General features: G+C 40.7%; 2 protein-coding genes and 1 long non-coding RNA gene across 11 annotated transcripts in view; 2 read left to right on the top strand and 1 right to left on the bottom strand.

The window, feature by feature from the left end:
- Positions 1-2,060, top strand: part of LOC115370400 (von Willebrand factor A domain-containing protein 5A-like) — a 35,995-nt gene extending 33,935 nt beyond the window's left edge. For 4 of the 5 annotated variants that reach the window (XM_030067406.1, XM_030067409.1, XM_030067407.1 and 1 more), the window contains exons 21-22: positions 1,431-1,554; positions 1,682-2,060. In XM_030067406.1, the coding sequence (XP_029923266.1) occupies positions 1,431-1,554; positions 1,682-1,761 (204 nt within the window). In that variant the 3' untranslated portion in view covers positions 1,762-2,060. The remainder of the gene's footprint in view (positions 1-1,430; positions 1,555-1,681) is intronic. The other variant, XM_030067410.1, reaches the window with a different exon arrangement.
- Positions 2,061-2,188: 128 nt separating this feature from the next.
- Positions 2,189-5,976, bottom strand: LOC115370404 (uncharacterized). 2 transcript variants are annotated; one of them, XR_003929244.1, is made up of 3 exons: positions 5,941-5,976; positions 3,844-3,915; positions 2,189-3,733 (listed from the first exon to the last, which is right to left on the bottom strand). It is a non-coding gene; the product is annotated as an uncharacterized LOC115370404 (long non-coding RNA). The 2 variants fall into 2 exon arrangements; XR_003929243.1 differs by lacking the exon at positions 5,941-5,976 and adding an exon at positions 5,649-5,780.
- LOC115370402 (von Willebrand factor A domain-containing protein 5A-like) lies at positions 4,347-25,257 on the top strand. Of its 4 annotated transcripts, none has more exons than XM_030067416.1 (22): positions 4,347-4,421; positions 4,653-4,700; positions 4,831-4,942; positions 5,748-5,841; positions 5,979-6,201; positions 6,841-7,007; positions 7,113-7,227; positions 7,438-7,613; positions 7,718-7,806; positions 7,890-8,034; positions 8,274-8,353; positions 8,451-8,565; positions 8,682-8,840; positions 9,109-9,212; positions 10,188-10,396; positions 10,505-10,543; positions 12,214-12,285; positions 18,930-18,998; positions 20,212-20,241; positions 21,794-21,963; positions 24,598-24,721; positions 24,848-25,257. In XM_030067416.1, exons 2-22 carry the CDS (start codon positions 4,658-4,660, stop codon positions 24,925-24,927), a joined length of 2,415 nt encoding a protein of 804 aa, XP_029923276.1. In that variant the 5' UTR covers positions 4,347-4,421; positions 4,653-4,657; the 3' UTR covers positions 24,928-25,257. The 4 variants fall into 4 exon arrangements, with proteins under 4 accessions (XP_029923276.1, XP_029923273.1, XP_029923274.1 ...); XM_030067413.1 differs by having other exon boundaries at positions 4,348-4,421; positions 4,831-4,962; positions 5,622-5,841; XM_030067414.1 differs by lacking the exon at positions 10,505-10,543 and having other exon boundaries at positions 4,349-4,421; positions 4,831-4,962; positions 5,622-5,841.
- The last annotated feature ends 653 nt before the right edge of the window (positions 25,258-25,910 follow it).

Here is a 25,910-nt window from a genome sequence, read left to right as displayed (position 1 = left end):
GAGGGGGTGCAGCTTTTGATGTGTGCCATTGCCGGTCTCTCAAAGCATTTCAAGATTACTGGCGTCAGGACAGTCGGCCTGTAATGATTCATTCTTGTGATGGCTGTGGTCTTGGGTACGGGGATGATGCTAGTGGTTTTCAGACAGGTTGGGACTTTGTGTTGTTTCAGTGAAAGGTTAAAGATGCTCGTGAGGACCGCAGCCAGCTGGGAGGCACACGCTTTCAGTGCACAGCCTGGAATGCCATCAGGTCCTGTTGCCGAAAGTATTAATAAATTAAATCAACTACCTATACAGTGGTCCCTCGTTTATCGCGGGAGTTACATTCTAAAAATAACCCACAATAGGTGAAATCCGCGAAGTAATCAGCTTTATTTTTTATAATTATTATAGATGTTTTAAGGCTGTAAAAGCCCTCACTACACACTTTATACACTTTTCTCAGACAGGCATTAACATTTTCTCACTTTTCTCTCTTGTTTAAACATTCTCAAAGTTCAAACCTTCGAAGAAAAATAAGTCCAGTTTTATAGAATGAACGCATTCTGTACTGTACAGGAGACACGGCACGGAGGAGATTGATTGACGGTCTACAGTACCTTAGCCAATCAGGATGCAGAACACAATGCGCGGGCTCTCCCTTAGCCAATCAGGATGCAGAACACGATGCGCTGTAAAAAAAACAACAAAAAAAAAGGCATGTAAAATTGCACTAAAAAAATCCACGAAACTGCGAGGCCGCGAAAGGTGAACCGTGTTATAGCGAGGGACAACTGTATCTAAAAACAGACTCAACAAAGTGCTTCATGTAAAAGTACAACATATAGAAAAAAATAGACAAAACAAGGCACCAACAGAAATAGAAAAGAGGAGTTCCTCATTTATTCCACAATTTCTGGTAGTGAACACATGGCCAGGTTTGGTCTGTTTATGGCTAAAAAGTCTACAGTGCCACTTGGGACCTTGCTCCTTGCAGTGTGAGAGTTGTCATTGTGGGTCTCTTTCCGCCATACAATTTACAGCCAGCCTTTTGTTGTTACCTGGTTTGAGTTCTCTAAATTTCTGTGTTGTCCTGATAGTGAGCTCCCCCTGTGCCTTCCAATTCAACCCCACTAGGTGCGGTTACATGAACAATATTTCTTCAACCCGACTGATAGGTTTCCACCAGCCCTCTCAACCTGACTGAAATTTTTTTTAGTGGGCCAGTCTCTTCTGATTGAAATATTTATATGAGGCATTGTTATTCTTATTGGGCTACTGTTCTGATCATTAGTGGAGTATTAGGATCCATGTAAACGTAGCTGCTGATATCAACTTCATTCAAAGCTTCTCTGAAAATGCATGTTCTGTAAATGAATGCATCCAAATTTCTTAACTGTTCCTGTACCTGTCCGCCTCTCTGTCTCTTTTTCTGAATTTGAGGAAATTAGGTGACCCAGGAAGTGTGGGCCACCATTCTGGCTCTGATCTGGCTCCATGGCTTCAAGATGGAGGCTCAGGAGGAGTGGGAGCTTCTCGCTATGAAGGCTGTGTCATGGCTCCATGCTCAGAAAGGTAGTGAGGATAATTAATGCTGAGCTACTGCTGTTAAGTGCTGATTAAAATCTGTTGTTTTCCAGCATTCAGTCTTCTTACAGATACAGTGTGTGTCCTCTGGTGATGGTTTGTGTCTTTTTTTCAGCTCCCTGTGTGGCAGAGTGTGTGGATGCTGGAAATGCACTGTTGGGTGTCAAGGTGCACAAAGATGCCCTGGGGCTGTGAGACTTTACGCCTGTGGCTTCTCCTTCAGTCTGCTAACAAGGGGTTTGCACACACAAGTGCATCTATTCCAGGCTGCAACATTTACTTCATTAACAGAGCACTTCAGCTTTTCCACAGCAGCAATTGAATCCCACAAGTGGGTGCATGTCTACACTGCGACAAACTGCTTTGCACTGTATTGTGAAAAAAAGAAGTCTTCATTATTCTCTTTGCACTACAGTCAGTGGACTGTCATTTGATTGCATTTGTCATGATGCAAAGCATAAAGAGCTGTACTTGTGCCTTAAATCGTATTTGGTTAGTCCTGAAAGTGTTTTTAATTGTGAAAATAGAAATAAAACTTGAAAAAAAGTAAATTAGTCTTCATTCCTGTTTGCATGTTCTGTGGTTGTGACACATGACTTTTTAAAAATCGTATCTCTGCTTTATTTGGCCAGGAAGGTCCCACTGTGATACACAACCTCCTCTTCCAGGGAGTCTTGGTCAAGATGGCAGCACAGTTAGTTTGACATAAACAACAATTTCACATGATAGAACACAAAACAAAACAGGATATAAAAACAGCACAAGGGAAATAGTGAAAGAAGGGAGGCATCCACAGTGATATCTAAACACAGTTCACCTCAAATCAAGGAAATTATGTAAAATAACAAGTGTGCTTCACAGCGGTTTGTAAAAGATCTGTAGAAATATTCAAAGACGGGAGTTGTTCTTAGCTCGATCCATGACCAACCTGCGCTTGTTACAGACTGTAATGTAGTGTGATATGCAGAATATACTTTTTTAAATAAGGAAATGTCAGTAAAATTGCATGCATATAAATCACATGGCCATAATGCAATGCAGGTAGAGATCATTTTAAATGAAAGAAGAAGCCCAGTTTAGGCCTAGCTTTTTGAAGAGGTTATCAACATGCACATTAAAGGCCAACTTTTCATCAAGCCATGTGCCTGGGGACTTGTGAGAAATGACTCTATACATGTAGAAAGAGTCACAAAAGGCAGAACATGCCTTGCACCTTTCACTAACAAGCCATCTTTCATTCTCAACGTTGAAAAAGCAGTTTAACACAAAATGTGATGCTGGCACTTTGAAAGCTGACATGGCTCTGAATGTGCCAGCTTTACTCAGCAAAGTATCCTGTCAGTGGTTTCCCTTGAATCTATGGGCAACTGTATAGCGTCCCCTAGCGGAGTAGCTGTGAACATTCCTCACCTGTGTAAAATAATTTGTGAGGTGATTACAGGAACAGGACCATGTTAAAATGTATGTACCATGTTCAGCACAGTCTGAGAGACTCTGTCCTCTTTAGCCACCCAAGGCATTCAAAATGAAAAGGGGTCAGGGCTCCATACCAAGTTTTTGTTGTTGTTTTGTTTTCCCCCTCAGGTCTGAAGCCTATAGCAAAAACAACAGCCATAGTTTAAATATGGCTGCTATTGAAGTCCCTGCCAATAAACTCTTCTCCAGACACCCAGAGATTATGTCTAGTAAGCAGGTTGATATTTAACTTTGCTGAGAAACTTCTAACCCTAAACTCCTGGTTTAGATGTGACTATCTGGCTCACACCCAATATATTTATTCCCAAGATGATATGATTTATTCTGCTTAGATATGAATTCCAGTTAATGTTAACAAAATGACCCTGGCGGTGAGCACGCAGGTTGTTCCTCCAAAAAAAACAACAGCAGGATCAGCTCCTTGTGGTTGAACAGGCAAATGATGGACCTTCACCTGCTGTATTGCGGCACAAATACGTGGATAATCTATTAATAAGCGAGCAGTCGAGAATTGCAAGCTCCACCCAGCTGGTGTTCCTCGGACTCAAACCGAGCGTACCCATGTGCGCGTTGAGCCGTCCCTGCTCCGCCCACAGCCAGCCTCCGCTCCGCACAGGTAGGTACAGGTAGACTTTTCTTCTGCGTATGTTTTCTTCCTCTAATTATTATTGTGTATTCGCGTACTCATAACCTGCAGGATCGATAGAGAGAAAAGGCTAGAAAATGAACTGGATCATCCTAGATGTCCTATTGGCCAATTTATTAAACTAATAAATCCAGATTCGATTTTAGGATTTTTACCTTTGTACAAAAAAGGCTGTAATCCTGTAATAGATGTTCGGGCTACATCGTTGGAAAACAATAGTGACAGGGCTACCATCCAATAAAAATGAAAGAAAAAAAAAGTCAATGTGAAGTTACTGTTGACAAACACAGACATTAGTTATTGCAACATTATGATAGGAATTGCCTCGTGTTTTGTCTTAAGGGAAGACAAACAGCATTTTGCCACTTTTCCAGCAACCAGTTAACACGTGTCTGTGCCAAAAAAGAGAGAATAGAAATAAAGATAGAAACATGAAAAACATGACAACATCCTAAGGCTCTCATGTTGCTGGCGATTACAGAAATTAGAGACTGACTCAGAATGACTTCATGTTTCAAACACTGTGGGCTTATTCTGTTTGTGAGCTCTGCTGGCTTTAGGCTACTGTTAAAAACATCATCATCTGTTCTTCAAGTCGGTCTGTCGCTGTAAAGTCTTTTTTTTTTTTTTTTCAATCAAATGCGGCTGAAGAGTTAAACAAGGTGAACAATTCATGTTTCTTCATGTTTTTAATACATCTGCAGGAAGTTCCCTCCGATTCCTGAGAAAAACGGTAATTTCCGTATGATTCACCCACGCACAGTGTGTCTGTGCTAGTCAAATAAAAGTGCTGTATTTTACTCTTTGGATTTTTGACTATATTTCCATAGATAGATTGATGGATAGATAGATAGAGATGGAAAGTCACTTGACTGCTGAGCAACATTCAAAGTTTACTTCCCTGAATCTCTTTTATTTCACTAATAAAGATAAATCTCTAATTTCCTCTGTACCTGTTGCACAGACACGATGGTGAACTGCTGTGGTCTGCTCACTGACAAGAAGGAACCAGGTACACAACTGTCATGAGGTTTATGAGTTTCATCCTTCAGGGCTAGTTTTGTCCACATTAAGACAGGTGCAGTTGGCTCAGTAAGGCTTTGTGTTGGACATGTTTCTCTTTCCTCCTGTTTCTCTGTCAGTTCCTCTGAAGGGCATCGAGGTGGAGGTGGAGGTGAGGGACCATGTGGCGACAGTGGTCTCTACGCTGCACTATGAGAACAAGGAGGACAAACCGCTCGAGGCTGTGTTTGTGTTCCCTGTGTTGGGACTGAGTCAGTTTACTTTTCAATAGTTACGAATCTGTGCTATTATTTAGCCTGTCTTTGTGTTTTGGCGCCATCTTCTGGCTATTATTGGTATTCTTTTGTAATAGGAAAGACTGCATCATCCTGTAGCATTAGTTGAGAACAGCCACTGTTGAAGACACACACAGGGTTCTGTCTCTCGGTGAAATCTGGCCCACAAGTGTCTGTAAGTTATCCTTTCTCATAAGAATGTTGATCATTTATGTTAATATGTCCACAGCATGTGAGTACTTCAAGGAATTAGTTCGTTTGTTGATCTAACAACTTTGTGACCATTTGCATACTGTGCTAGCTATGTTAGCTCCTAGCCTCAGCATGTTACCTAGCCACATTTAATGTTAGCTTGTTAGCATTTTCATTTTGTGCAACGTATTGCTTTTTAGCATAGGACTGGCTAACTCTTTGTATTGATGACTACTCATTTGCATGTAATTAGCATTTTTGTATTTTTGTATATGAATAGCATATGCAATTTAGTCATCTGATTCATTCAGTTCATGTAAAAGATTTATTTAGAAATTCATAGGTTTTGCATATTGGACATGTAACTAAGCTATAGCAATATTTGATATTGAAGGAAGAGACACTGATAGCCTTTTGTTTGGTGTATTTTCTTTTCTTTACAGTTTTACAAAAAAGAATGAGACATGTACCTCTGACTCAACTGGATTAAAGAAGAGTTGAAAACCATTCTCATTTGCTGTTCGCTGTCTGTCTATCTGGATAGCCATTTCAACATCTAGAAAGGACAGAACATTCCCCATGCCTGCAGATGCTGCTGTCTGTCATTTCAGTGCAAAGATAGGACAGACGCAGGTTGTGGCTGAGGTGCAAGAAAAACAAAAGGTGAGCATGAACTTTGCATTCTTTCCACTGACTTTATGCTGTGGTTTGAAAAACAGGTTTCACACCCATGTTTGAAAAAGCCACAGTGCAACTCCTTACCACAATGGAAATGGATCAATCATGTGTCTTTTCTCCAGGCTCGTGAGGAGTATGATGATGCATTGAGCTCCGGTCAGCAGGCCTTCCTGTTGGAGGAAAGTGAGCAGAGCCCAGATATATTCTCTCTGAGTGTGGGCAGCCTGCCTCCAGAGGAGAGCGCCTCCATCAGGCTGGAGTACGTCACTGAGCTGGCTGTGCAGGCTGATGATGGACTGAGATTCTGTCTGCCTGCTGTGCTCAACCCTCGCTACCAACCTCAGGGTAGGAAAGACCAGCCAGTCCTTTCACCCTAAACCTTCAAGTCTCAGCTTCATGCACACCACACACACGTCCATACAAAGAGGTTCATTCCAAAACAAGGAGGCACTCAGTAGAGTCCTGAGGGGTGTAGCAGAAAGCAGGCATAACAAACTCTAACCCTAACTCTGAACTCAGGGTTGGTTAAACCAGACATGGTTCACACAGGGTTAGCGGTTCCACAGCAGCTGGTTACAGTGTTTTGGTCAACTCTGGTTTGGTTGAAAACCTGTCTCCCCCAGTTCAACCATTTTCGCATTTGCAGCCACTCTCCATGTTGGTCGCCATTCGGACTGATAAGACAGCGACAACAGCCCACTGCTGCTCCACCAGCTAATCAAACGTCTCGCAGACATAGTTCCAATGTGTTTTACATGATTGAATAAGACGGATGTTTGCGAGGTCCGTTTGTTCCCGTTTCCTCTGCAGCGGAACAAAAGTAATTTGAAGTGTTGAAGTGAAGAACCAAGAAACTGGTTTAACCAAGAAGTTGAAGTGAACTTCAGCTCAGCCAAACCCCATTTTTCATCTACTAAAAAGTGATTTTAGTTTGTAATATCTCATTAATATAGACACTCTTCACTTGTCTGATGTCTGTCACAGGTAGTGAAGGTGGCAGCGCTCAGGTGACCTCTGTGCCAGCTTCTCTTGTGCCCTACAGTCTGTCCTTCTCTGCCCGGGTGTCCTCTCCTCGACCCGTGTGTAAAGTGGAGTCCAACTGTTCCCTGGACCCTCTCCAGTACCTCAACACAGAGCAAACCCAGGCCTCGGTAATATGCTGACACTTGTGTCTGCGTGTGATGCACTCCACATTACTGAAGAACAAGGCATTCAGAATATTGTTCATAGTGAAGTGAATATTTTGTGTGCTGCAGGTCCAGCTGGCTGCAGGACACAAGTTTGACAGGGATGTTGAGCTGCTGATTTATTACAAAGATGCCCACCAGCCCGCTGCTGTGGTGGAGGCAGGACAGGCCTCTGCCAAGCCTGGTGAGTGGAAATGAGCAAAGTTTTTACTTTTCAAAGAAGAAGAGACTTTGCCTTCCTCCTCAAACTGATATTTTGAATGATATTTAAGAGAAAAGGACTTGAATAGAAGGTAAAAGTCTTTATTTGTGGTTACTGTCGGACCCCTGCTGAGGGAGAAGCTCTATAAACAGGTACATCACCGACTGACTTAGTGAGTCCCTTTTCTTGCAGGCAGTCTGATGGGTGACCCAGTAGTGATGCTGAGCCTGTACCCAGAGTTCCCCCAGGCTGTGATGTCTAAAATGACTTCATGTGGGGAGTTTGTGTTCCTTTTGGATCGATCTGGAAGTATGGATTGTCCTATGGACAACAGCCATCAGGGTGAGACTCGCATCAGCAGCGCCAGGGTAGAATCTCACTTTTCTTTTCTTTTCTTTTCTTGGTTGAATCATTCCTATTCTCCCTCCCTCTCTCACAGCGATGTTCAGTGTGTTTTCTTTCTGCCTCCTAGGACACTCTGCTGCTCCTGCTGAAGAGCTTGCCAGTGGGCTGCTATTTCAACATCTACAGTTTTGGTTCCAGATATGACTCTATCTTCCCGTAAGTGACTCTCCTCTGTCTTTAAAGCATATTGCTGTTTCTGGTTCACTTGTGCATGGTTGTGTGTGTGTTTTTGATTACAGAAAGAGTGTGGAGTACAGCCAAAAGAGCATGGAGGATGCTCTGAAGATGGTAGAGAAAATGAAGGCTGATATGGGAGGAACAGAGATCCTGCAGCCCCTCAAACAGATCTTCAGCCAGCCATGCATTCCCAGACAGCCCAGACAAGTAAACTCATACGCACACACACACACACACACACACACACACACACACACACTACACAGTTTGTTTAAACTTGTGCTTACCCCACCTTTGCTGATAATTGTGAGACTGAAACAACACACTTACATGCCTCTCAGAGTTTGTGGAAGCCTTTGAGGAAGTCGTGCATGTTTCCTTCAGGGTTGATGCTGTGTCACTCAAGGTGATGTATGAACTTTGTTGTCTTTGTTTTTCCTCCTCAGTTCTTTATCTTTACTGATGGAGAGGTGGAGAACACCAAAGAAGTTATAAATCTGGTGAAGAAGAATGCAGCTTCTCACAGGTTGATTGACAAAAACACATATACAGTGAGACAGATTATATTCTGATTATGTTCTAATGCTTGTGTGTGTGTTAAAAACAAATCTGCTTTACGTCAGGTGTTTCTCCTTTGGGATTGGAGAGGGTGCCAGCTCTGCTCTCATCACTGGGGTGGCCAAGGAGGGAGGAGGTCACGCCCAGTTCATCACAGGAACTGACAGGATGCAGCCCAAAGTAAGACAAATAGAGAAGTTAAAGTGTGTGTACATTCAGTAACTCTAGGAGGAATGAATTGGTTACACATGGTCAGGTTAGAGTAGGACCCTAACCCAAACTTTTCTACCTTCTAGGTGATGCAGTCTCTGAGATTTGCCCTGCAGCCAGCCGTGATGGACATCTCGGTTACGTGGGATCTGCCGAAAGGAGTGTCTGTCACCCCCCTTTCTCCGTCCATCAAAAACCTTTTCCAGGGTCAAAGGTCACTGCTTTATGCCCAGCTCACTGGAGAGGTAGGCGCACTTCCATCTGCTAGAGGAACATTTATTTTGTCTGATTTTTACAGCATTCATATCTTTGCACAAACGAGTCTAAAGTGAAGTGAACAACAGTAAAAAGGAAGAGAGGTGGTTTGTACCGTGTAAGTCCAAAAGGATTTCTGAGATCAGCTTCCAGTGTTTTGATGCCATCAAACTGAACATGTCATGTCTGGTACTTTCATCATTTGTGTATGACATTATATTGCTAGTTATGATTAGTAAGACTCTGATTCTGCCTCAGAGTACGGGTGCCTCAGACAGCTGTGTGACCGTGAAGTACAGGCTGGCAGATCATCCCTCTCAGAACCAGCTCCACTTCAGTCTCAAACTTACAGAGGACACGGGGTAAACAAGTTGAATGCACTGGGTAGAGGGTTTGTGGGATAAGATTAGAGGCTCTGTTTTCATTTTATTATTGTTAGTGGCAATGTTTTCTTCAGTGGACTGAAGAAAGCCGCTAGGGCTGGCCGATAAAATAATATTGATAACTTTCAAGATAAAATCTTAACGTGATATCGATGATATACTTATGAGATCCATTTCCGATATGCTCATTTTCCACTCTGTTTCCCCCTACTACATGAACAGCCAATCGTACAGCAGAGAAACCAACATGTGCTGTGAGTGGCTGATTTATGTTTCCGGGCCGTCCTCGACTCACAACAAGTCAGGATGACCAACTGTATGCAGTAGCCAAACATTACTCAGCAAAAAATGAGCGGCTGCAGGAGGAGAAACTGTCGCCCAAATTAAATAAATTGCACCAAAGAAAAGACATACCACTTCAGTTATTTGGAAATGGTTCGGCTACCTGAAGTCTGACCGATCACAGGCCAGCATTAGGTGCAAATGATGTCGGCGAGCAGTCCCTAGCAGGACTGGATAAAAAACTCGCTGAACATATAACACCTAAAACCATGTTGGTTCTGCTGAATGTTTGTCAGCTATTCAATCTGATAATAAAGAATTGTATATTATAAACCATAATTAACGCCATTTGGTTTCTGTAGGTTCTTTCCTAAGGAGAATACTGTAAATTAATTAAGCATCACTATTATTATTAAGTGTTTCTTGTGATAACATTTGTGTCCATATCACCCTACTCTCCACTGTGATGTACCTGTTTCCTGTCCCGTCAGTATCAGATTTAGCCCAAACAATCGAGGCCACGCTTCTGCTCTAGCACATCATGTTCATTGTGGTCATGGTCTTTTCTCTGTTCATGCCAGAATGAAACTAGAGCCCTTTGGGTTATTTTGGGTTGTTTGGGTCAAATAAATGTCGTATTAAGGGATGGTTACATGTCTCTTCTTTGCGCAGATTGACAATCCACAGGCTGGGGGCTCGGACTCTGATTCGCTCCCTGGAGACGGAGGACGGAGAGCCGAGTGGAGGAGTGAAGGAGAAGGTGGTTGAGCTCAGTGTCCAATCAGGAGTGAGCAGTGCCTTCACTGCATTTATTGCCGTCAACAAAGGGGATGGGAAAGCTATCCAAGGGCCTCTGGTGCGCAGAAATGTCCCAACACCCAGTAAGTATGTCAGAGGATTATGTATTGGTTCGTAGAAGTTGTTGTGTATATTTTATATTAACTCCCTTCTAATGCTTCATGTGATGTCTCACTTTCTTTTTATCTCAGTGATGTATTATCAAGCCTGTATGTCTGCTCTGTCGTCAGGTAAGTAACAAGTTGAAAGGGTTTTGAACATACTCACATGTATCTCCATCTATATCTGAACAGTCACACTGAACAAAAGCAATGCTCTCCTCAGATATTGGTATGAACTGTATAATAGTTGTAGTATCAACTCATCAGGCTGTCGACAAATCTGTACATTAGTATACATCAAATGAGGACACAAACATTATGAAGTATACAGACTGATACAGGGGATAAATGGATGATTGTAAAAAAAAAAATCATTTTCATTCAGAGGATATCTGGTTTTCCAGGTATATTGAAAAAAGGGGGAGTTTCTGCCATCCAATCACCAGTTCTTACAGAAATCTCCAAATGTCACAAGGTTTTGATAACAAATCACAGCATGAATTTTCCTGTGGTGTTCCTCAAGTTCTTGGTGTCTCAATGTGGCATGGTTTGGAGGGCGTTTTGACCATTTCTGTTCATTCTTGAGTAGTAGAGTAGTTGAGTATTTCCAAAAAGAAAAGGAAAATAAACTACGGAAATGAAAGTATTGAAATAAACAAATAAATTGTCACTGAAGATGATGATATGATCATGTGGCACTACCCCTACGGAATCTGTGCTATGAAAGTATAATGCCTGTTTATTATTGTGCACACTTCAGATGTCAGTAGTGTGACCACCTAAGACTATTTTACACAATTATTTTTATATAATATTATATCATTATCAATATTATATACATCTTTTTTTACTGATGAAACTCAGTACATGACATTAAATAGTTAATACTTGCATATTGCACATGTATTATCGCAGGTTGAGCTTTTTTCTTTTTAAATCATCAAATCATCCTTTCCAGCTTCTAGCATGTCGCTAAGTTAAATAGTTAGTAACAGCAATAGTCATAATTTTATTTGTAAAGTATCATTCACAACAACTCGCAAACATTATGAGTTAGGCGGGTGTTTTGTAGACAGAGTAGAGCAAGAAAAGAGAGGCAGATGCTTTGGCTACTATTTGTTTTAGATTTTTTCATGGCCACTAACCTGCAGCCTAAGTACATGATTAGTTTGAAACCCACAGAGTAGGTTCAAGGTTCAAGGTAACTTAATTGTCCCCCAGGACCAATTTGGTTTGCAGCCAGCAGTGAAAAATATATAAGAAGCAAAGCAATAAATACAACAACAACAGGTGAGCTGCTAGTTTGATTTGATGGTAGATATACCTGCTTTCCACTACTTAAATACACATGAAGATGTATCACAGAAATACCAATATTTTAAATTGTCAGTCACTGTTGTTTACACTAAATATGTTTACTTAATAAAGTTTAGCAAAAAGGAAGAAAATAATCAACTCAAAAATCACTGAAAAATACATTGAACCTCTTTTTTGACCCATGGAAAAGTGTGTGTTCCAATCTCAGATGCATCTAATAATATAAGGGTTAAATGTAGTTTTTATATTTACCAAACAGGCAGTTATTATGAAAAGTTATTTATTAATTTATTTTGTTTTATCTCAAGCAGACCTTGAAGGGTATCCATGTGTTCATCTCATCCCGTTTAGACCGTGGTCAGACACTTCCTCTATACAGTGAAGTGAATATGCTAAGGCCTTTTAAGTGATATACAATATCTTTATGTACCAGTACCAAATGTGCAATGTGCATGTAATGTCTCACTTTGTTTTTATCTCAGTGAAAAATTATCAACACTGTGTTATGCAGCAGCAACAACAGTGTCTTGCTCTCGGTGCTATCCCGATGCCAGGTAAGTAACAAGTTGAAAGGGTTTTGAACATACTCACATGTATCTCCATCTATATCTGAACAGTCATACTGAACAAAAGCAATACTCTCCTCAGATATTATTATGAATTGTACATGAGTTGTAGTATGAACTCATCAAGGCTGCCGACAAATCTGAACATTAGTATCACTGATTCTTGGGAATTTGGATAAAACTGGTTTCAATTTTGAAAAAAAAAAAAGTGCGTTAAATTACAAAATCTGAAGGTATATCATTATAGGCCAAGGTCTTGGCTGTTCAGCAATGTACCGGTGCAACCTCCTCATTTTTTTCATAAAATAGGTTTTTCCAGTTATTAGGCTACTTTGTTTTTGCCAACTCCGTCACCGTAATGTTTTTTTTTTTTTAATTTGAAAAACATATTTTTGTATTAAAGAGACTATTACTTTAATAACTCAACAGCACCAAAGAAACATATTGTAAACATATTCATTTAAAACCAATATAACTGCCTCTGACGGTGGTGACACTAATCTGACGGTGGTGACAGTCGCCTCATTAAAACATACATTTCCAAAATTTATACCACTCAAGTCAATGGCTTCTTGCTTAACAACTTTATTTAACTATTTGGTACAAAAAATAACAATCCTGAGCACTGTTATAAGCATTTTTCAGACTTCAGTCATCACCGTCAGACAGAAAACCTGACGGTGGTGACGTCTGACGGTGGTGACAAAAACCTGCTCTTTCACATAATAAGCATGAGTTGTTCACATTAGCCATCTTGTTTTCGCCCTGTTGCTACCTGCATCAGACCTCTTCTTAAAAAGTATGCATTTATTCCATAATCTAATCTAATATTTTTTATACAGAAGTGACGGTGTTGACGATTTATGGTTGTGACAGTAGCAGTGTCCAAAAATATGAAGAGATTTAAGAGAAAGTAGAAAACTTCCAGGAGCCTGAGTGGTCTTGAAGCATGCAGTAGAGCTGAAGGTTTGAAAAGGGCTCCTCAGGAATGTAATTGACCTTGTAGTTTTTTTATTATTATTTTTTAAATATATATCTGACGGTGGTGACGAATATCTGGGACACATTTTGAGCAACCACAAAATAATAGTAAATATTGTTCAAAACCCATCGTTTGTAGTTTTTAATACATATTATGATGTACTCTTTCATGAGGTAAAGATATTATCCAATGAAATTATTACTTTTTGTTGTTTTAATCAAGTTGAAATGATTCTCCTTTCCGAGGACAACTGGTTTTGTAAGCCATGGGCCAACATATAATCATTAAATTAATACAAATTAAAAATAAACCTATAAAAGAACCTTACAAATGTGCAAAGGACCCCCTGATTATGCCCTTGATTCTTTTTATTCATTAAAATGTTGTAAATTTCCAGCAGAAATAGCATTTTTCTTAGTGGGACATGATTTATTCAAATTCTCAAGAATCAGTGGTATACATCGAATTAGGACACAAACATGATGAAGTTGATACAGAGTGATACAGGGGATAAATGGGTGGTTGTAAAAAAAAAAAAAAAAAAAAAAAAAATCAATCACCCAATTCTTACAGAAATCTCCAAATATCAAGAGGTTTTGATAACAAATCACAGCATGAATTTTTCTATGGTGTTCCTCAAGTTCTTGGTGTCTCAATGTGGTATGGTTTGGAGGACTTTTTGACCATTTCTGTTTCTTCTTGAGTAGTCAAAAATGGTTAAATTTTGCACCAAATCTGTAAAACAAATGGTATCAGCCCAAAAATTGCTGCAACAACTGAGGACACAAACTGATTATGGGAATGACTATCTTATGATCCTATCATTATGTTTTACACCTTATACATTTTAAATACATAAAAAAATAAATAGGCGCCAAACAACAACTCAATGTTTATTGCAGATTTATGACTAGAATAACTTGACTCAGAATGCTAAGCTGCTTCTCAGATCAGTCTTCACGTTCCCAGCTTTCAGATGATGTTCATTACTTCTTCGTGGCATCTACAATAACACCCAGTACGTGGCAAAGCGACAAAGAGTATGTGTAAGGTTTGGATGATAAACTGATCCTTACTCAACCAGGAATGGCAGCGGCTACTGAGATGTACAGCCAGCAGGAAGAAACACAGCACCCAATTTGTGGCAGAGCTCTGTCTTTTACTTATAGTCCAGCGGCTACGCGCAATATTTTGATGGAATCGTGCAATTTACGATACAAGCATGAAATCTGGCACACTGTTAGAGCATGCCCTAAGGATCATTTTTGGCTATAGGGCCATCGCAGATTTGTCCCGTGGTAACCGTGGCAACCATTTTTCAAAATGGCTGCCACCTGCTGTGATTTTACCTGTAACTCAGGTTCTAGACCACCTAGGATCTTGATCCTGGTGGCTAATCCTACATTTTCATGGATGAGGAATACAGTGGTACTATTTACAACATGCTAGCAACTACCTAACTACATATTTCCGGCATTCAGTTAATTAAATAGTAGTAAAAACCATCAAAATATGGATTTTAGTAGAGTATACTGTTTTCTAAGATGTTGACATATGCCATGAAATGTGTGGGTTTATGGCAATGGCCAAAGTGGAACTATACAGCAGTACAGAGACAGGATACCATTTAGCGTAAAGGCATTTTTAATTAAGACAAAGAGGAAAGAAAGTGTGACAACACAAAGTTGCGTATGATGACACAGTCCACCACAGTAGCAAAGGGCAGTGCACTGAAGTGCTGCCTTGGCACATTTGCATCTTCCACAACACCCCTTTTTGCAACCACAGTGGAGGAGGTCGTGGCATGCCAGGCTTGCTTCTGGTCGTGTGGTCCAGTCAACTTCCCATCCACCTGTCAGAGTCAGAATCAACTTTGTTGTCACATGACACATTTTACAGGTGTAAAAAGGTGGGTTAAATTATTCATTCATTCATTCATTCACCTGCCCGTGTCCTTCCTCTTCCACCCCCAGTCACCTGGGGAGGGGAGTTCAGGGACTGCAACCATGGCCTGTCCCCAGCAGTGACCAGCTTGGTAGGCTGCCCTCTTTGTATGTAGTGCTGCTTGTGTTGAGGGGGGTCCATCAATCATTCTACCTTTTTGGGTGAACAGCTGCTTCTGTGATTCCTGGCTACTAGTGTGGTCATACAGCAATACCACAAATCACTCAAGAGGCTCCATCCAGTCATCTATGGTGTCTGGTAGCCATGGCACAGGAGGCACGAGTCACATCACTGAAGTTCTTCCATATATCCCATGTCGTCTTCTTGCCCCTGCCTCCAAATGATGACACAGTGTCAAAACCAGTAAAGGCAAGCAGCATGATGAATGTTGATTACCTGTTTCTCAGGGGCAAAGGATGTAATACATGTTTCCAGGAAGGAGAACAGCTCAGCTTTGTTGTCATCAATACGTAGAAACTCCGGCCAATTCCCAGGAATGGCACTGGATTGCTCAATGCGTCAACAAATTCCCTTCCCTCTCTTGCTGCATGTTTCAGCCTGCAGCGTTTCTGGTTAACCAGACAACACCCCACAAAATTTCCCATCAAGAGTAAAAAACCTCCTTCTAATTGGCTGGCCTCCGGTCCAAGAAAAATCCAAGTCTCAACAAGAAAATATCATCCCTGAAGAAGGACTGCTCCTTGTTGTCAAGGCTCTACATTGCATCCCAGACGTGTGATGGAAATCTGGATGAATTCTTTGAGCATGAAAACCAGGCATGTCCACCAGCACTGTCTTAAATGGGCAAGCTGAGAACTGGTATCTAGTCGGACTTGGTGGGCTGTTTGATGGACCTTCACATGAAAATGCATCCATTCCCACTGTCCAGGTCATCATTCCTGATGGGGCTGCTATCATGAACATGCTGCAATCTGGTGCTGCAAAGACATTTTCAGATTATGCACAGCAAGTATTCTTGCCATACATCCAGTCTCAGCTGGGGCATGTCTGCAGAGTCGATGTTGTGTGCGATGAATATCTCCCTGAAAGGCTGCTGGCTGAAACATGCAGCAAGAGAGGGAAGGGAATTTGTTGACGCATTGAGCAATCCAGTGCCATTCCTGGGAATTGGCCGGAGTTTCTATGTATTGATGACAACAAAGCCTTCCCTCTCTTGCTGCATGTTTCAGCCTGCAGCGTTTCTGGTTAACCAGACAACACCCCACAAAATTTCCCATCAAGAGTAAAAAACCTCCTTCTAATTGGCTGGCCTCCGGTCCAAGAAAAATCCAAGTCTCAACAAGAAAATATCATCCCTGAAGAAGGACTGCTCCTTGTTGTCAAGGCTCTACATTGCATCCCAGACGTGTGATGGAAATCTGGATGAATTCTTTGAGCATGAAAACCAGGCATGTCCACCAGCACTGTCTCAAATGGGCAAGCTTAGAACTGGTATCTAGTCGGACTTGGTGGGCTGTTTGATGGACCTTCACATGAAAATGCATCCATTCCCACTGTCCAGGTCATCATTCCTGATGGGGCTGCTATCATGAACATGCTGCAACCTGGTGCTGCAAAGAGATTTTCAGATTATGCACAGCAAGTATTCTTGCCATACATCCAGTCTCAGCTGGGGCATGTCTGCAGAGTCGATGTTGTGTGCGATGAATATCTCCCTGAAAGGCTGCAGGCTGAAACATGCAGCAAGAGAGGGAAGGGAATTTGTTCTCCTTCCTGGCAACATGTATTACATCCTTTGCCCCTGAGAAACAGGTAATCAACATTCATCATGCTGCTTGCCTTTACTGGTTTTGACACTGTGTCATCATTTGGAGGCAGGGGCAAGAAGACGACATGGGATATATGGAAGAACTTCAGTGATGTGACTCGTGCCTTCTGTGCCATGGCTACCACGCCAGACACCATAGATGACTGGATGGAGCCTCTTGAGTGATTTGTGGTATTGCTGTATGACCACACTAGTAGCCAGGAATCACAGAAGCAGCTGTTCACCCAAAAAGGTAGAATGATTGATGGACCCCCCTCAACACAAGCAGCACTACATACAAAGAGGGCAGCCTACCAAGCTGGTCACTGCTGGGGACAGGCCATGGTTGCAGTCCCTGAACTCCCCTCCCCAGGTGACTGGGGGTGGAAGAGGAAGGACACGAGCAGGTGAATGAATGAATGAATGAATAATTTAACCCACCTTTTTACACCTGTAAAATGTGTCATGTGACAACAAAGTTGATTCTGACTCTGACAGGTGGATGGGAAGTTGACTGGACCACACGACCAGAAGCAAGCCTGGCATGCCACGACCTCCTCCACTGTGGTTGCAAAAAGGGGTGTTGTGGAAGATGCAAATGTGCCAATGCAGCACTTCAGTGCACTGCCCTTTGCTACTGTGGTGGACTGTGTCATCATACGCAACTTTGTGTTGTCACACTTTCTTTCCTCTTTGTCTTTATTAAAAATGCCTTTACGCTAAATGGTATCCTGTCTCTGTACTGCTGTATAGTTCCACTTTGGCCATTGCCATAAACCCACACATTTCATGGCATATGTCAACATCTTAGAAAACAGTATACTCTACTAAAATCCATATTTTGATGGTTTTTACTACTATTTAATTAACTGAATGCCGGAAATATGTAGTTAGGTAGTTGCTAGCATGTTGTAAATAGTACCACTGTATTCCTCATCCGTGAAAATGTAGGATTAGCCACCAGGATCAAGATCCTAGGTGGTCTAGAACCTGAGTTACAGGTAAAATCACAGCAGGTGGCAGCCATTTTGAAAAATGATTGCCACGGTTACCATGGGACAAATCTGCGATGGCCCTATAGCCAAAAATGATCCTTAGGGCATGCTCTAACAGTGTGCCAGATTTCATGCTTGTATCGTAAAGTGCACAATTTTTCGCATAGCCGCCGGACTATTAATGATAGCATTTAAGAAGGTACATACAAAGGTAGGGAGAGACATGGATTCCCCTCTACCCTCAAAAAAAGAGACAAAACACAATGACCATCATCCAGTATATATGCCTCCCATTCCCTACCACCGGCAACATACAAAGGGGTGGTGTCCACAATTACTATATACAATATTTACAATAGATACAGGTTCTTTTACACACTTCACCCACAAGACAATATAAACAGTTAAATGTTGCACCAGGCAGTTAACCAAATCTTTAAAAACTAAACAATAAACCAACATAATCTAATTCCTTCCCAACATCCCCTCTCTCTTCAGTCAACTTGGTTTGCTCCAATGAGGCTGATTGTGCACACCAGACCCTCATCAGCAACACTCTCATGGGCGCGCCTCCATGAGGATGTTGATCTCAGAATCACCTCAGAGAGAGAGAGAGAGCAGAACCAGATCCAACAGCATAACCAAAGTAAATATCTGAAAATAAACCAACTAGTGTAGCAATCCACCAAATAGGATCCATCTTTAGCAGATCGACACAATCAACAAAAACTACACAAATAACACATCTTAATCAGGTATATATAAATATATGTGCTTAGGGTGTGCATAATGGAACTGTGCACCTGTTTAGTGAGGGGATGCCTGCAGCTCCCTCACAGTATGTCAGAGGATTACGTATTAGTTCACAGAAGTTGTTTTGCGTATTTTGCATTAAATCCCGTCTAATGTCTTCATGTAATGTCTCACTTTGTTCTTATCTCAGTGCTTGGTTGTCAAGCCCGTGCTATGCTGGCGCCATGCTCTATTGGTAACCGTGCTATGCCGATACAAGGTAAGTAACAAGTTGAAAGGGTTTTGAACAAACTCACATGTATCTGGATCTATATCTGAACAGTCACACTGAACAAAAGCAATACTCTCCTCAGATATTGTTATTAATTGTATATCAGATGTAGTATCAACTCATCAAGGCTGCCAACAAGTCTGAACGTTACTAGAATGAGGACACAATACACACAGAACAACATGATGAAGTTGATACAGACAGATTGATACAGGGCAGCACAGACGAAGAGTCCCCCTCATGAAATGGATGGTTGTACAAAAAAATAAATATATATTTCATACAGCAAAATATGGTGAAAAATAACAAAATTGATCAATTCAATGAGCATAATTTTATTAATGTGTGCTGATGTTAACTGCCATAGACATTTCATTGTAGTGAGATGTTTTTTTGACTCTTGATATTACTGTAAAAAATGACTATTGTGACCTCTAGGATAATCACAGCCTCATGAAACTTTACAGACACAAACTGGAGACCGAGGGCATTCAGAGGATATGTGGTCTTCAGGTATATTGACAATAAGGGGGAGTTTTTGAGCAAACTGCAGAACAGAATGCTCACCATCCAATCACCAATTCTTACAGAAATCTCCAAATGTCAAAAGGTTTTGATAACAAATCACAGCATGAATTTTTCTATGGTGTTCCTCAAGGTCTTAGTGTCTCAATGTGGTATGGTTTGGAGGACTTTTTGTCTCAATGTGGTATGGTTTGGAGGACTTTTTGACCATTTCTGTTCATTCTTGAGTAGTCAAAAATGGTTAAATTTTACACCATATCTGTAAAAGAAATGTTATGAACACAAAAATTGCTGCAACAACTGAGGACACATAATTGATAATGGGAATAACTATCTTATGATCCTATCATAATGTTCTACCCCTTATACACTTTAAATACATAAAAAATAGGTGCCTAACAACAATTCAATGTTCATTACAGATTTATGACTAGAATAACTTGACTCAGTGTGCTGAGCTGCATCTCAGATGAATCTTCACGTTCCCAGCTTTCAGATGAAGTATATCACTTCTTTGTGGCATCTACTGTTTACCTTTTATTTCCCCCTGAGGATCCCCTGCCGCCTCAATTAATTGGTCTAAGAAAGGTCTGGGATGCTAAAGGGTTAAGGGCTCTATTTTTGTATTATGAAAAATTCTGATGTCATTTCCTTATACCTCTTTCACTCATTTCAGCTGTATATTCAGGAATGAAGCGGCGGAAATGTAAGTATCTATTCCGTGATTTTGTTGTTGTTTTTCACTGCATAAACTTCAGCTGGCTATAGAAATATAATCAGCCGTACGAGAAGGCTGTCATATATCCCACATTCAGCTGTGGAGGACAGATACTGATAAGAATCAGCCCTTAATCTAACAGTACTCAGACAACCAGACTCAGCTTTACTGGTATTATTACCTTCATTAAATTAAAATATTATTTTGTATAATTTTGATTTGATATATTCACCATTTCTACTGCCTGAAGAATTTTTTTATCAGTGAGAAACACTGGACAAACATTTTGGAGAAGTTTGTGCCACTTTTCCTTCATCCTCATCTTCATCCTCGTCTTCATCTTCATACTCTACTAAATGGAGTCTTTTTACCTGCTGTAGATGTCTCTACAAGTTAGTTACTCCAAATGGTTCATGGCCTAAAACAGAAAAAGGGGCAACAGATGCTCCTGTGCCAACTGCAGGGTGAGCTGTTAGAGTCAGGGCCCTGATTAGTGGAACTTAATTTCCAAAAAGAAAAGGAAAATAAACTACTGAAATGAAAGTATTGAAATAAACAAATAAAATGTCACTGAAGATGATGATATGATCATGTGGCACTACCCCTACGGAATCTGTGTTATGAAAGTATAATGCCTGTTTATTGTTGTGCACACGTCAGATGTCAGTAGTGTAACCACTTAACAAGACTATTTTACGCAATTATTTTTATAGTTGTAGTATAGTAGTTAAGTATTATATCATATCATAACAACATTATCAATATTATATACACCTTTTTATACTGCTGAAACTCATGGCAGTACATGTAGTACATGACATTAAATATATAACACTTAATACTTAATTATCGCAGTTTTTTTCTTTTTAAATCATCAAATCATCCTTTCTAGATAGCCAGCTACCGTGTAGCTCAGTTAACTAGTTAGTAACAGTAATAGTCATAGTTTTATTTGTAAAGTATCATTCACAACAACTCACTAACATTATTATAAGTCAGGTGGGTGTTTTGTAGACAGAGTAGAGCAAGAAAAGTGAGGCAGATGCTTGGGATACTATTTGTTTTAGATTTTTTCATGGCCACTAACCTGCAGCCTAAGTACATGATTAGTTTGAAACCCACAGAGTAGGTTCAAGGTTCAAGGTTCAAGGTAACTTAATTATCCCCATGGGCCAATTTGGTTTGCAGCCAGCAGTGAAAAATATATAAGAAGCAAAGCAATAAATACAACAACAACAGGTGAGCTGCTAGTTTGATTTGATGGTAGATATACCTGCTTTCCACTACTTAAATACACATGAAGATGTATCACAGAAATACCTATATTTTAAATTGTAAATCACTGTTGTGTACACCAAATATGTTTACTTAATAAAGTTTAGCAAAAAGGAAGAAAATAATCAACTCAAAAATCAATATCTTTATGTACCAGTACCAAATGTGCAGAAATGGAAACAGCTCAAACTACAGAGACGTACCATAATAATGTTATTCCACATAGATGCTACTTTCTGTAACTGTTGTTTGATTTTCTCCTCAGACGATGAGTCTGAACACACTTTATCCTGTGAGCCCCAGCAGCCACCCAGAGAGCCCCTGCTGCAGCTGATCTCTCTCCAGAAGGCCTCTGGCTCCTGGCTGCTGGAGCCGGCTCTGGCTGCTGCGCTGGGAAAGACCAGCGAGGAGCTGGAGAAGCCCAAGCCTCCATCGGTGGGTCCCTGATTAAAAATGATTAAAGTAGATAGATAGACAGATCAATAAGACCTAAAACATCATAAAAACATCAGTCAGGATAAAATGCAGGAGGCCCGCTTGTGGAGACGGCTGTGTTGTGATGTCGCTCAGGTGTGCAAGTGGGGAGCCAACTTCCCTGTTGTAAGCTGTGCTACAGCTTTGCAACTTTCACCAAAATGTAGCCCCAATACCGAAGAAACTTTTGTGCACTTAAACCTATTGCAAATTATGAAATCCATCACTCTGTTTTTTTCAAAAACTGTAAAACTTCTTAAACCTACAGTGGTGTGAAAAAGTGTTTGCCCCCTCCCTGATTTCTTATTTTTTTGCATGTTTGTCACACTTAAATGTTTCAGATCATCAAACAAATTTAAATATAAGACAAAGATAACACAAGTAAACACAAACTGCAGTTTTTAAATGAAGGTTTTTATTATTAAGGGGGAAAAAAAATCCAAACCTACATGGCCCTGTGTGAAAAAGTGTTTGCCCCCCCTGTTAAAACATAACTTCACTGTGGTTTATCACAGCTGAGTTCAATTTCTCTAGCCACAACTGGGCCTGATTACTGCCATACCTGTTCTCAATCAAGAAATCACTTAAATAGGACCTTTCTGACAAAGTGAAGTAGACCAAAAGATCCTCAAAAGCTAGACATCATGCTGAGATCCAAAGAAATTCAGGAACAAATTGGAAAGAAAGTTATTGAGATCTATCAGTCTGGAAAAGCTTACAAAGCCATTTCTAAAGCTTTGGGACTCCAGTGAACCACAGTGAGAGCCATTATTCACAAATGGCGAAAACATGGAACAGTGGTGAACCTTCCCAGGAGTGGCCAGCTGACCAAAATTACCTCAAGAGTGCAGCTACGACTCATCCAAGAGGTCACAAAAGAAGCCAGAACAACATCTAAAGAACTGCAGGCCTCACTTGCCTCAGTGAAGGTCAGTGCCCATGATTCAACAATAAGAACGAGACTGGGCAAAAATGGCATCCATGGGAGAGTTCCAAGGCAAAAACCACTGCTGACCAAAAAGAACACAAAGGCTCATCTCACATTTGCCAAAAACATCTTGATGATCCCCAAGACTTTTGGGAAAATATTCTGTGGACTGATGAGACAAAAGTTGAACTTTTTGGAAGGTGTGTGTCCCGTTACATCTGGCATAAAACTAACACAGCATTTCATGAAAAGAACATCATACCAACAGTCAAACATGGTGGTGGTAGTGTGATGGTCTGGGGCTGCTTTCCTGCTTCAGGACCTGGACGAGTTGCCATAATTGATGGAACCATGAATTCTGCTCTCTACCAGAAAATCCTGAAGGACAATGTCCAGCCATCAGTTCGTGACCTCAAACTCAAGCGCACTTGGGTTATGCAGCAGAACAATGATCCAAAACACACCAGCAAGTCCACCTCTGAATGGCTGAAGAAAAACAAAATTAAGACTTTGGAGTGGCCTAGTCAAAGTCCTGACCTGAATCCTATTGAAATGCTGTGGCATGACCTTCAAAAGGCGGTTCATGCTTGAAAACCCTACAATGTAGCTGAATTACAACAACTCTGCAAAGATGAGTGGGCCAAAATTCCTGCACAGCACTGTAAGAGACTCATTACAAGTTATCGCAAACGCCTGATTGCAGTTTTTGCTGCTAAGGGTGGCCCAACCACTTACTAGGTTTAGGGGGCAAACACTTTTTCACACAGGGCCATGTAGGTGTGGATTTTTTTTTTTTTGCCTTAATAATAAAAACCTTCATTTAAAAACTGCATTTTGTGTTTACTTGTGTTATCTTTGTCTTATATTTAAATTTGTTTGACGATCTGAAACATTTAAGTGTGACAAACATGCAAAAAAATAAGAAATCAGGGAGGGGGCAAACACTTTTTCACACCACTGTATCTCCTCCCACAATTTTTGCTCAGATCTCACCAAATTTGATACAGAGCATCTTCAGACTCTTGGTAAATAAATCTTCAATGTTCATGAAAAAATTTACAAAATTTTGGAGTCATGGTAGATGATGTGTGGCAAATTTCAGAATTGTATCTCAAAAACTCAATTTTTGAAAGCATTTTGAATTTTGCTCTCATGTGAACAATTGGAGTCAATGCAAGAATGACATTTTTAAACATCACTTTTTCACTTATGGAGCAAATCAATCATTGTTAAAAACAAATGATCAACATCTCCATGCTGTTTAGATTCAATATGTGTATTTTCAGATTTTTGTCTTGATGACTGATTTTATTTATTTATTTATTGTTTTACAGTGGTTTGAAATCTGCCTTTCCATGCATAGGCGGCTGCTATCATGTGACTGGCTTAGTCAATTTGTGAAGCCTCACATGAACTGACACTTGCCAATTAGCTCAGTGAGATAGATGGTCCTTGGTCTCAGAGATTGTGAGTTCAAGTCTCAGCTGATTCAAAATGGACTTTAGAATGCCACTTTCCTTTTCATCTTCCTATTCTCTACTTGTTGCTCAGAATTGCCTAAAATTGCCCGGCCCCAACCATTGCTGCGCAGCAGCTATAATTCTCTTTGCTCTGTGTCTCCTCTTGTTCCTGTCTGCCTCTGTTTTTTCTGAATTTGAGGAAATTAGGTGACCCAGGAAGTGTGGGCCACCATTCTGGCTCTGATCTGGCTCCATGGCTTCAAGATGGAGGCTCAGGATGAGTGGGAGTTTCTTGCTATGAAGGCTGTGTCATGGCTCCATGCTCAGAAAGGTAGTGAGGATAATTAATGCTGATCTACTGCTGTTAAGTGCTGATTAAAATCTGTTGTTTTCCAGCATTCAGTCTTCTTACAGATACAGTGTGTGTCCTCTGGTGATGGTTTGTGTCTTTTTTCAGCTCCCTGTGTGGCAGAGTGTGTGGATGCTGGAAATGCACTGTTGGGTGTCAAGGTGCACAAAGATGCCCTGGGGCTGTGAGACTTTACGCCTGTGGCTTCTCCTTCAGTCTGCTAACAGGGGGTTTGCACACACAAGTGCAGTCTATTCCAGCCTGCAACATTTACTTCATTTACAGAGCACTTCAGTTTTTCCACAGCAGCAATTGAATCCCACAAGTGGGTGCATGTCTACACTGCGACAAACTGCTTTGCACTGTATTGTGAAAAAAAGAAGTCTTCATTATTCTCTTTGCACTGCAGTCAATGGACTGCCATTTGTCATGATGCAAAACATAAAGAACTGTACTTGTGCCTTAAATCTGTCATATTGGTTTGTTTCTGAAATAAAATTTGTGAAAATGAAAATTAAGCTTTGAGGGGAAAATAACTTGAATGAGTAGCCTTCCCTGTGGAGAACACATTGGCACCGATGCCTGCACATCTTATGATACACTGTGAGAAACAGGCTGTAGAAGATGCAAACTGTAAGTGTGCTTGATATGTAAATACACACACTGACAGACACTGAAATGCAATGGACCGATCAAGTGGATCAATACAAAATCATGTAGGCCAACTCAGTGATCATATATTTTAGAAAACCTAGAAGTTGTCATTGCTATTTTCTGCCACTTGGGGGTGATGGTATGGTGGTTTGCTGTTGTAGCTGCTGAGCAGACCATCTGATCACTGCCATTTGTTATGCCAACAAATGGCAGTGATTTGATTTGAGGCCCTCCTCCCACCCACATATTACTCATTCACATTCATCAGCTTCACGATTAAGTTTTGGTTGTATGCTACATGGTTTTTGTTTGTATGTTTTGTATGAATTCAAATATTACAACATACCCATGGCAGCATTTTGGGTCCTGAAGGCCAGGATTGAAAACCTTAGTGAGACAGAGTCTAGCTGACTTTTTTTTTCTTTAAATGCTTTACTCATGATTGTTTAATGTTCTTCAACTTTGAATTTGACTTTATGTGTCTTGTGTTATATTTCAAAAATAATTACTTTAGAGT

The sequence above is a fragment of the Myripristis murdjan genome, chromosome 13 (genome assembly GCF_902150065.1).
Source record: "Myripristis murdjan chromosome 13, fMyrMur1.1, whole genome shotgun sequence".
Taxonomy (NCBI): domain Eukaryota; kingdom Metazoa; phylum Chordata; class Actinopteri; order Holocentriformes; family Holocentridae; genus Myripristis; species Myripristis murdjan.
The sequence above is the reverse complement of the archived record's forward strand: the minus strand, read 5'-3'. Positions and strand labels throughout refer to the sequence as shown.

Coding starts and splice junctions, on each gene's coding strand:
- LOC115370402 (XM_030067416.1), top strand. CDS start 4,658: ATGGTGAACTGCTGTGGTCTGCTCACTGACAAGAAGGAACCAG. Junction 8,566..8,681: donor CTGACAGGATGCAGCCCAAA/GTAAGACAAATA, acceptor TCTACCTTCTAG/GTGATGCAGTCTCTGAGATT. Junction 8,841..9,108: donor ATGCCCAGCTCACTGGAGAG/GTAGGCGCACTT, acceptor ATTCTGCCTCAG/AGTACGGGTGCCTCAGACAG.